The sequence below is a fragment of the Corvus moneduloides genome, chromosome 18 (assembly GCF_009650955.1).
Source record: "Corvus moneduloides isolate bCorMon1 chromosome 18, bCorMon1.pri, whole genome shotgun sequence".
Lineage (NCBI taxonomy): Eukaryota > Metazoa > Chordata > Aves > Passeriformes > Corvidae > Corvus > Corvus moneduloides.
The window spans coordinates 14,336,467-14,348,484 of NC_045493.1; the positions used below are offsets into that span (position 1 = coordinate 14,336,467).

At 40.8% G+C, this 12,018-nt stretch overlaps 1 protein-coding gene across 4 annotated transcripts in view; it reads left to right on the forward strand.

Annotated features, from left to right (window-relative positions):
• ADGRD1 (adhesion G protein-coupled receptor D1) overlaps positions 1-12,018 on the forward strand; it is a 139,559-nt gene that overhangs the window by 8,028 nt on the left and 119,513 nt on the right. For 2 of the 4 annotated variants that reach the window (XM_032127882.1, XM_032127879.1), the window contains exons 4-9: positions 820-915; positions 3,363-3,485; positions 5,376-5,555; positions 6,745-6,999; positions 9,323-9,387; positions 9,581-9,736. In XM_032127882.1, coding sequence (XP_031983773.1) covers positions 820-915; positions 3,363-3,485; positions 5,376-5,555; positions 6,745-6,999; positions 9,323-9,387; positions 9,581-9,736 — 875 coding nt within the window. The remainder of the gene's footprint in view (positions 1-819; positions 916-3,362; positions 3,486-5,375; positions 5,556-6,744; positions 7,000-9,322; positions 9,388-9,580; positions 9,737-12,018) is intronic. The other 2 variants (XM_032127881.1, XM_032127880.1) reach the window with 1 other exon arrangement.

A 12,018-nucleotide genomic window follows, 5' to 3' on the forward strand; every position in this document is an offset into this window, starting at 1 on the left:
TTTCCTAAGAGCATTTGTCTTTTTGTTCTGTGAGCTCAGTTGGTCTAAATCCCAAATCAATGTCTCTCCATCTACTTTCATGGGCTTTTCATCAAGCTTTATTTGCCTGCCCAGGGTAAACAATTACAGTGTGCAAGATACTGTTAAATTTTCAAAATCAGAAAAGAAAGTTAGAGAATAAAGCTTTATTGTCAGATATAACAAAGTTGGGGCTTTTCTTATATTTAGTGGAGTTTCTTGCATTTTAATTTGTGCCCATTGCTCTTATCTGCTCACTGGGTGCAAATAAGGAGAGCCTGGCTCTGTCTTTACATCTCCAGCTGAGCATTTTTACACCTTGATGAGACCCTGAGCCCTCAGGTCTCCAGGCTGAGCAGTCCCAGCACTCTCAGCCTGTCCCTGGCCTTGCTCCAGCATGTCCATGTCTCTCTTCTACTGGGGCGCCCAGAGCTGGACACGGGGCTTGAACTGCCATGGCTTTTGCACCACTATAATGATTTTTATTTTACATGCAGTGTTCTTTGCCAACAGGAATATATGACAGAGCCCTTCATCTGCAGTTGGATTTTTTATAGTTTTTTCCTTTCAGTAACTGTGAAGGAAACGTTATTTTAGTGATACTGCATTCCCTTGTGCAGGTGAAGCCCATGACACTCCCAGCTCCTCAGGAGAAGTGCTTGTGTGATGATTTTAAAGGCCACTCATCAACAAATCTCTGATTTGTGCTGTGTTGAGAGATATGAACTGGCCAATTCATTACTGATTATGTTTATTCATTGTTTTGCTTATTTGCTTATTTTCTTTTGTTGTTCCACCCAGCTCTAAGAATCCACAACTTCACTGTGCTTCCTTCCCATAACTCTACCTTTGTATATACCAATGACTCTGCCTACTCTAACTTCTCTGCAACTGTAGGTGAGGATTTACGCGGTTTTTTTTGTTCTGCATTTGTCAGGTTTGGATGGTTCTTGTAACACTGGATTCAGAGTTAACTCTGAGTTTTGGTTCAAGGGTCATGTGGTAAAGTCTGTTTATTGTTACTACACTGTCAGACGTTATTGGGAAAGCGCTCCTGCAATGTTACCTGGATTGCTGGAATGCTGGGAGCATTCCCCACGTGAATCCCATGGGAGGATGGGCCCCAAGGCTTCTCCAAAACCTAAAAAAATTTCTATTAGGCTTAAAAGGAACAGCAGTGACACTTCAGAGGAACATATGAGAATAAACAGGTTAATTTTTTTCTTGTCTTTCAAGGCTAAAATGGAAAAGAATCCCTCTGTTTTCCACTGTTTCATGATAGCTTTTAGAGGACATATTAAGAAAGACAAATGCAAGCAAATTTGCAAAGCCTGGAAGTGAGATCTTGTCAGTCATGACAGCCTTGGTTAACATGAAGGTTTATTTTGGTTTGTTTTTATGAGAAGCGATATCTGTATATATATGTCCTTTTATTAGTTTTTTTTAATATCAACACACTAGTGGATTGGAGCAAGAACAGAAAATGACACCTCACCAGGCAGAAGACTGACAGACTGCAAACCAGTTACAGCTGCAGCAGCTTAGAGTCACTTAATTTCAGTCACTTGCATTTGTGCTGTGTAGGTGCAATTGAAATGTGACCTCGTGCCCACTTTACACTTAGGTATTAACTCACATCAAGCTGTTGGAAAATCTGACCGAAGGAGAAGGATGGAAACGGTAAAACTGTCATTTGGGCTGCTCAGATAGTAAGAATTTTATATTGGAATACTAAACCCACTGGTTTTTTACTCTCTAACAGTAAAGGTATGCTGGCAAATGCAAACTCTATTAATGATGAACTTCAAATGACCCTAATTCCTTTCAGTCCTCTCTTATCTGCTTTATAGACCATTTGCATAGTTCTCACATAATAAAATATGTTCAATGGGAACATTATAAAGAGTGACACCAATGGCAAAGGAAATGCTAAGGAAACAGAAATGCATTACCTTATGGGAATTTTTCTGGGGTAGATGAATTTATAATTCCCATGCCTTGAGAAGAACTTAGAAATGCTTGATCTGCTCCACAGTACACACTCACATTTTTAAAAGAAACTAAATTTTATCTGTCAGTTAGAGGCAGGACTTGATGATCCCCTCCTCAAAGGGAGGGGAAGATACCTGAAAACTGACATTTAAATAAGGATTTGGAATGAACCAAGAGAATATTGACACTTGCATTTACTGCATTCATTCAGAAAAGGAAAATGTATTCTCACTGCTGGAGTTCCCTTGGAGCAGCTCTTCTCTCCATATTTTTCCAGAAGAAATTATGAAGAAGGGAGCTAAAATGAAGGTTCTGAATCTCCACAGTCCTTACAGAAATGCCACCCCAAACAATGGTGGTAACACAAAACCCCACACAGAGAGCAATTAACATTCTGCCTGCTCAGGAACAGACAATTTCATATTCCATGTTCTGTGGAGTGAGGGCACTTTAACACAGCAGAATGTTTCGATTGTGATTTTTGATTGTGATTTCCCATTGTGCTCATTGCTAAAATCAGTCAGGACAAATGAGAACAGCTTCCCATCATCATCTGTCAGCTGCACTCTCAGACCTCAGAGAGGTTCCTGTAGTAAACAAGTGTCAGGTTTTTTGTGTTAGGAGGATTCATGTGCTCTAGCTGGTAGGAGATGAATCAACAGTGCTTTTCTTTGGGAGGGAACACAGCAAAATCACAAGAAAATTAGTCATTATCCATGTTAGACAAAGAAATTGCCTTTCCAAGTGACAAGGATACCACAACAAATGATGACTGAAAAGGAGATAATTTCTGTCTTGTGAGTGTACATCAAGTAAATTTCCATTGAGTTAGTTTTTAGTGAAAAGTGGGGTTTGATCACTAATTTGCCCTTCCAAAAAAATGAAAAAAAAAAAAAAAATCCCACTATTTTGTTACATTTTAATTGGTTAAAGAATTTCTTTACTCTCTCAGCTTAACAGTAAGACACCTCTAGGAAGTATCTCAGAACTCTGGAAAGCATAAAGTTTACTCAGATTACTTTAAAATAATCATTTTTGGGTGTATGGCTTCTGTCAAACAGTCTTAGTTAACCACAGAGCTGAGTGGATATAACATTTGCAAACTTGAAACAATAGAGATCTCTGTGTGGTCTTTAGGAAATACAGCAGCAAACCACTGACAAACTGGAGCAAACAAAAAGAAACTGAACAAACTGAAACAAAAACTACCAAAAAGGAAAACAAACACAAAAATAACAAAAACATATAGTTGGAACAAGAGAAACATCTGAGCTATAGGAGTCTGTTAAACTCGTGTTTCCAGGAAGTTTTCCTTTATGTAAATGTTAAACTGCATTTTGCTTTTGCTTTAGATATTGTAGAAGGAATGGTGAACAAAGGAATTTATGTCACTAAAAAGAAAGGAGTCACCTTTCTCTTCTTTGGAAGTTATCGAAATTCTTGCATTAGTAATCCAGAGGCTTGTGGACCTGAAGGTGAGCAAATTCATTAATTATTATTGACTTTTCTTTTGCTGCCGAATTATGTTATTCAATAGTCATTGTTCCTTTCCTCCTTGGAAAGAAATCTAAAAGTCTTACTTGACAATTTATTGACTTTTAAAAAAATTGGGAGTTGGTTGCTGAAAATTTAGTCTTTTCTAACTGCAATTTAAATTAGAACTGATTACAGCTACTCAGGTTCAGTGTGGCCTCTTAGCAGGAACAGGCTTGGGGTTTTTAGATTTCTCTCTAGAGTTAAGAAAATTTTTAGGTCTCTGGAGTGATGGAATCCATTTTTCCTCATAGATGCTTAAATCTCTTCATTCTGTTTCTCTTCCCTCTCCGTTGGGTTAGGATCACAAAACGCCGGGTTCGACAAGTGTTAGTTACAGAGGATGATTAAAACTGCGTGAGACATTCCAAACAAACGTTTGCCCGGTCACTAACACAGGGCATTCACTAGGAATTTGAAATTCCACAGAAATGGAAGGTTCCATAGAGAATGGGGGCTCTCTACGAACTCCAGCAGTCCCTAAACTTGAGCAGCATTGTTAATATTGAATTTTCTTGCTTTCAATGATTCAGGCCATCCTTCAGATGGGTAACATAGCTTGAAATAGGATCATTTTTTTGAGCTGCTGAAGCAAGAGCTGCTTGTGAACTTCGTAAGCAAGTAGGAGACACTCTGAGAGCAGCTGCTACCCGAGAGTGTTAGAAAAAGGAATTCAGTATCCTACTGCAGGTGTATTTCGTGATACGTGCTGTATCTTTTCATACTTTTTTTCGTGCCACTGGGAAATAAAAATCATCAGGAAGTCACATTTTTTCAACATCTATAGTATAACATAACAATCAGAATAAATAATTTTTATAGTACCAGAGCAATTCCAGTATCTCACAAACAAGAACATTAAAGGCATAAAACACTGCAATGTTCAGTAGATAAAATGTGAGGAGAAGAAATCATATAAACAATAAACACTGAGTCACTGTAGTGGGTATTAATATAAGCCAAAAAAAAGAAAAAAAGCCAACACCCTTTTGTCTGAAGAGCGTGGCTGTGTTTTTTTCAAATCAAATGCACCTGTCCAAGGGTAAGGTGTAATTTTATTCCAGCTGCTGTTGTTTAACCATCCCTTGATGTGTTTGTTGTGTTTGTGTGAAGCTGGTGTCAAGCACACTCAACCAGGGAATGTGTCCTGAAAGGGCGTTGGGATCTTTCCAGATGAAATGCAACAACCCATGACACAAAAATCCCGGTGTTTCTTCTAAGGCTGAATTTTGTAATATTTCAGGACTATTATTTTCACTTGAGAAAACAAATTCTTCTTGCTTTTGAAATGTTGAGACATTCTTCCCCCACTTTGCTCCTTCCCAAGCAATCTTTAAACAATGGTTTTCTGTAAGCACTTTCGGGCTCATTGAAGTGGCATTTTCAGTCAAAAGAAACATTTGTGAAAGATGCAAGAGAATGTTCTCTATTCATTGGTTTGAACTCTTCACAGAAGCTGTGTCTAGTCAACATATGTGAAGTTGAAATAAAAAAATATTTTAAAAAGCATCCCTGTAAAAAGTAGAAGATGTGTGTTTATCGTGCATTTAATTTTTTATTTGTAGTTTCAGAATTTCCTGATCCAAAGTACACATAAGGGCTGAGTTCCAGTTTTCTTGTGGCTACAGGGTAGTACAATAGGAAAACTAAGGGAGAGATGTTTATTTGGCTTTAACTGCTAGAGCATTGTTGATTTTAAAAATGCTATCCTGGTTTATGCCATCCGATGATCTCTCCTCAGAAGCATTCCCGCTGTCTGTGTTCTACATATTGGAAATTTTTAATTGCACTCATTTTTCTCATTAAAGTCTCCTCTCCCTTGCTTTCATCAGGAGTAACATTCTCCTTTTTCTGGAAGACTCAAGACCAGCAGGCTAAACTTCTCCCTGCCTCTGGTGGACGAGTAATTTCCAGTGGTTTCAAAATCTGTTCAAACGAAGGTGAAGGCTCTGTGGAATTTTACACCCGTGGGAATGCAATGATGAAGTGGAAAGCAAGCTTTAGTCCACCAGGTAAAGTTTACATATTTAAAAAAACCCCAGTTTCTTTGTTACATTTCGCTTTATTCTTGCAGTCAGAGGTAGTGACAAGAGCACAACTTCAGGAAAGAAAAGTGGGTATATAAAAATAGCCACAGACCTCTGTGCTTAAGAATTCTCTTGGTGTGGGGAGGGAGTGATAAAGTGCACACTGAAAAGCAGCAGTACTGTCCTATAGAACATTTGCCATTCAGCAGCAGCCCTTGGATCCAGCTTGCAGTGGTTTCTGGAGTGGAGTCCTTATTGACATCAGTGTGTCCATGCGTGTTTAGATGGAAACATGAGCAAAGAATGCAGATTAATCCCTGACAGCTCCCAGTGTATTCTGAAGCTGGTGGGCTGTTCTCTGCTGCCTGCTAAATTAAGGCTTTATTTGGTAACTCTCTAACTGGCTGTTTGGTGCTTTCATAATCCTGTTTTCTGTGGAGTGTCAGGTTTTCTATGCCAAGCCATAGTATTAACAAACATTTTGGTGTATCACGTATCTCACTGCTTCTATCCAAACTGTGTGTTGTTGGGAGCAGTAATATCTACTGACCAGAACAAATTCTGGTCTTCTAGTAATGCTAATGGCATTCCATAAATATTTTCTTGCCCTAATTTGCCTACCTATCCATTGTTAAAGTATGACTCATGGTAGCAGTTTTATAAAGCTTAATGAATCAGTTTAGAAATCTTATTTTAAGAGAAAAGCTGCTAAATGTCAAGAAAAATTCACACGTTTGTGGACTATCCAATCCAAATGAAAATTAATATTATGTTTTCTGCCTCTCAAACGTAACAAAGGAACTGTGACAACTTTTGAGCAGTTTATTTGCTTGTTCTCCAGCTCTTGCAGTCTTTGTGCCGCTCTTGCTGAGCTGAGTTTTGAGGCAGTACTGAAGAGACCTCAAATCTTGGCCAGTAACACTCAGCAGGCGTAATTCATGGAGCTGCAGCGAGCCCAGGTTCAGACAAAAGCTGACGGGCATCCTGCCAAGGCATGGGCTTCCCCAGGGGGGTAAAGATTGATATACATGGGATCAGCATTCAATAATTCACTCTGAGCACTTCCTAAGCAGCTCCATGGCATTGCAAAAGTCAGCAAAACCACATCCAGCAGGAGAAAGGCTCTGAATGGAATTGATTCATGGATTTTGCTGTGACTTTTAATGCTTTGCAGGTCCTTATTGGACTCATATTCTCTTTACTTGGAAGTCAAGAGAAGGGCTGAAGGTCTATGTCAATGGGACTCTGAACAGCACTGATCCAGACGGGAAAGTTTTCTACGATTACGGAGACCCCGGCGCGAATCTCCTGACTGGGACAGAGGGGGATCAGACCAAGCGTTACGTGAACGGGGCGTTCGATGAATTCGTCATCTGGGAAAGGGCCCTGACCCCGCACGAGATTGAGCAGTACTTTACAGCTGCCATTGGTGAGTAGGAGCACTGCTGCAGCCCATCAGCTGTCAGGATGCTGACTTTAAAGCATTCAGTGTGCAGGACTTGTGTTTGTTTTACATCTCTTTGCTATTGGATAGAGCTTGTAGAGGCAGAAAAAGTCAGGGATGAATGTCACTGGAACACTCAGCTGTCTTTGGATGTGCAGTCCTCTTTCCTTGGGTTCTAGCTCCTCACCTGAAGTGATAGAGACTTAATAACTCACGTCTGCTTGTGAACCAAAAGGAGAGATCAGCTGAAATGTAATAGAACTTCTGATGCATGCCTGGAAATAAGGATGTCTGTGTTTGTGACTTCCAGGTTTGATTACACTAATCAAATATGTACAAAATACATTTTATAAAAAATTAAAGGATAAACTAGCTTATGTACAATTGAAGTCGGCACAATAGAAAACCTTTCACCTATGGGTATATAATGAAGCAATCGATTTGATTTGCCACAAAAATTGTGGCAAATAAAATAAGTTTTGCTAAGTTTTTTATATTAAACCCTTTTTATTTTAAGAAATTATTCCCATGAAAGTCTTCAAAACTTCTGATTGGGGTAGTATTCATTTGGTAGTCATTTGATGCAGGAAATGGCTTTAAAATCTTTAAAAAGTTGATAATGCCCCGGTCATGGTGGAAAAAATGCTTTTGTATTTGGCTGCTGTATCTTTCACAACAATTGAGGGTTACTATAACACTGTCCAGCCCAAAGCTACCATTAATCACACTCTTTGATTAATGTACTAAAGAAGAATGTTGTGTTGCTAAACTCAAGAGCAGCAGATTTTCAGATGTCCCCAATTCATCAATTTGTGTGCCCTGTTCCACTGTCAGGGAAGTATGGCTTAAATAAATACAGGGAGAACTCTTTTTTTAACCCCCTGAATTCTTGTGAACTCCCAGCACTCACCCTCTGATCCCTCCATCCTCCCATCTCCCCTCTGACAAATCAGGGCATCATGGAAAGCCCGTTCCACAGAAGCAAGTCCTGTTCAGGGCTCCAGTTTCTACTCCTTTCCTCTACTTTGGTTTGGGAAGGTCTTAGTGAGGCTCAAAATCTCTGACTGCTGGACATTAATGTTTTTTTAGCTCCCTTCTGAAGCCCTGCAGAAAGTTTTGGGCTGAAGTCCAGATTCTGCTGAAGTCCAAATTTTTTAACAGTTGTACAGAATTTTTCCTGCATCCCACCTTTAATCCCTGCTGGTTTTCAGGAGGCTGTGCAGCAAACTCCTTGGTTTACACATTGAGATGTTTATGCCATGAGCTTCTGTGAGTTTACTGCAATTTGCATGGCATTAATTGTTGTGTTGATGGGCTTTTTCCCTAAACTCCTAGTTCACAGATTTTTCAGTGTCATGTGGAACTATCAGAATGCTGTGAAAAATAAATTTATAGACTCTTAATTCAAAGTGAAGCTTGATGTGTATTTTCTAGGGACTTAGGAATTAAAATGTAAAGGGATGCCAGGTATATATTCTTTTTAGTTAGTCAGAAGAATTCCAAGCCAACATTATTTTAACATGATCAGGTGTTTTGGAGCACTTGAGAAATGGGGAAGTTTAATCTTTGGCTTTTCTCCTCAAAGACTGATCAGATTTTATAAAATTTCCCACTTAATGTATGAAATCAGAACATTCTTAGAGGAAGCAATGGGTATTACAATAGTAATCAATGTAGTAAAGAAAGGTTTTTATATCTATTGATTGATTTTGGAGGATTTACAGCAGGGTTGAAGAGGGGTGATGTGCTTTGACATAAGAAACTTAATAGGACAGAATGGTTTTTAATTGAATGGATAATCATGTTCCTTTTGGATCTGCGAGAGAAACGTGTCCTGTGTATGCAGCTAACATTGGGTGGCACTGAAATCCCACACTCCTGGCAAATAATAACTAGTAAGATGTAGATTAGAAGAAAATTTTATTTCTCTGTCGCAAATGACTAATAAATCACTTTGCACAGAAAGGAATCAATATTTTTAAAATGGAGCAACTGGAAGCTGTCCAAAATCAGGTTTATTCTTTCTGTCTTGACAAGTAATTTATGATATGCTCATACGGTAATTTTCAGTGGATGCAGTGCAAGTGGGGGACACTCGTTAGCAAAGCCTGGCTGATTAACAGCAGCCTTGCTGTGCTTGATACCAGCCTGCAAGCACCTCAAAGAGATTATCTGTAACATGCTCAAACAGCAAATCTGCTGCTTTCAGTTAGAAATGATTCAGCCTGAAGTGCAAATATATATAAATATGTCTGATATAAAACATTCAGGTTTGTTAGCGCTCTCCTTTGTGTTTGTATTTCCCCAGGTGTGCAGGTTTTGCTTCCTTCGACGCTTCCGTGGTCTCTGATGACAACCACTACAAACCCCGTGGTAGGACAGTGCTCAGAACTCTTTTCCATAGTGTCAGAATGTGAATATTACGTGGCCACAGACCCTCCTCCCTCCCTCCCCTCCACTCCCTCCCCTCCCTGGCGTGTGCTGTGCCCCAAGCTCCCGGCTGGGGTCCAGCCCTGAGTGCTGATCCCACGCAGGGTAACTGCGCTGCCTTGTGTCTCTGCTGCAGCTCCCCACCAACGCTTACCACCCCATCATCACCGACCTGAGCCAGGAGAGGGGCAGCTCCTACTCCCCCAGCACCATGCTGGGGTACCTGCAGAACGTGTCCTTCAGCTTGCCCAACAAATCCTTGTCAGAAAACACTGCCCTGAGCCTGACTGAGGTAAGGATGGGCTCCCAGCTGACTTTGATGTTTCTCCAGAACCTGGAATATTGAGTGCAGCTTTGAAAGTTTTTGCTCACTGCAGAAAATACCCATGAAAAAAGCAGTGGCTGCTTTAGGGAGTAGCAGAAGTTGAGTGACAACCAGAGAAAAAAGTTTAAAGGTCTCACTAGTCCTTGGAAATATTATTTAATGCCTTTGGACCTCTCACTACGTGGAAGACATAGAGGGGCTAGATCTCTTCTCCCAAATACCAAGGACAAGAAGAAATGGCCTCAAGTGGTGCCAGGGGAGACTTAAATTGGATCTTAAGGAAAAATTCTTCCCTGAAAGGGTTGTCAAGCACTGGAACAGCCTGCCCAGGGAAGTGTGGAGTCACTATCCCTGGAAGTATTTAAAGGATGTGTAGATGTGGCACCTGAGGACATGATTTAGTGGTGGCCTTGGCAGTGCTGGGTTAATGGTTGGACTTGGTGGTCTTAGAGGTCTTTTCCAACTTAAACAATTCTGTGATTTTATAGACTATAACTACCTGGAACCATGACCACACATCAAAAACAATCATTTAGCTGAGCAGGAAACAGAGGGGAAGAAAATAATTTGGTAATTTTTTTTCAGCTTTAAGAGCGTCAAATGGTGAATATGTAATTGTGGAAAAAAAAATCAGCATTTTTCTGCAATGGCCCTGCTGATCCAAAATGCAGCAGAGTTTGAAAGGTGCAGAACATAAAAACAGAACACTGTAATCAGAGCAGGGAAGCAGCAGAATGGGTGTTTGCATGAGCTGATGGCAAACGGGGATGCAGGGAGCCCTCTGAGCGTGGCTGTGTCCATCAGGCCCCAGGTAACTGCCCCAAGTGTGGCTTCTGACCTTTGAGAGTCACACCCACACTGGAGGCTCAAAAAGTTAATGACTACTGCTGCCTGTTGGCATTTATGGCTCCTGTAGTAAGCAGGGAGCAAGTCTTGCCTCTCCTCTGACTTCTCTTCTGCAAAGCCACCCATCATTCCCTCTGGACACGCACCCTGCTCTGCCCCGCTGCGCTGGAGGGGGACGCTGGACTCGACCCCTGTGCCCACAGATTACAAATCTCCACTGAAATGGGTTCAAGTAATTTAGTTTATTCAAGCTAATCCTCCCAGGGGAAACAGCAAGAAGGTGTTTTCTGCAGTCTGAGCTGAGAACAAGGGGTCCTGTCCCGCTAACATAAAGTCAGCCTGCTGTAGAGTGATGGGCATCTGATTCCCTGATTCCAGCAGGCTGAAGCCATTATTACAGTAATCAGCTCTGGCCTCGCTGTGATTGTTCCTTTAAGCCTGCGGGTAATTCCAGAGTGACAAGGATGCTTTACTCAGACAAAAAATATAAATAAATGCTTCTGAAAATGACAGGGACAGCAATTGAGAGTTTGTGTTAAAAGCTTAGTGTTTGCAAACTCTAAAGCTTGGATTTCACGGATCACAGTTTAATATGTAGCAAAAGCCCTTCTAAAAAGCTTTAATACGTTGTTTCCTTTGTTTTCCTGAAAATTTTGTGTAGGCTCTAAATTGAAAATGGAACATCATCCTGCCAGACACCATACCTGTTTCCCACATCATTTCAGTTGCTGTTTGGTTGCTCATTCATGCTGTCTGATGCTGCTTTGTGTGCCATGAAAGTGATTTGCAGACAGAAATGTGATTATCTTTAGCAGAGCTATTTTGGGAAGCAAATACAAGAGAGTCCTGATCGTACACACCGACTCTGTCATTTGTCTGATTGATGGTTAGGCTTTGTATTGTCTGCAGCTAATTCCCTGAAAGACAGGCACCGAGCATGCATGCGATTTTCTCTGAAGTTATCTCTGCCTGATTGTCATATGCCTCACAGCACAAGGAAATTTGATTTAAGTGATATGCAATAAACTTTCTGATTACTGACTCACATTTGTAATGAACTGCTTCTGACAAATCTGACTTGGGTTTTGTCATGTGGTGTCTTCCACATTTCACAGTGGAACTTCACTATATTCATTCCCTGAAGGCATTTTAGTAGATGAGTTTAAGCAGGAAACGTGGGTTTTTTTCTTTTAATGTTCAGTGCAATTTTCTATGCTCCCTTTTCTCTTTCTGTGTGTCCACACCAGCAGGACTCCCCAGAACTGGGGCTGTGTTGTGCTCAGCACTCGGGCAGTGCGTGTCCCAACCCTGGAAGTGTCCAAGGCCAGGTTGAACAGGGCTTGGAGCAGCCTTGGGATAGTGGAGGGTGTCCCTGCCCACAGAAGAGGGGCTGGAACGAGATG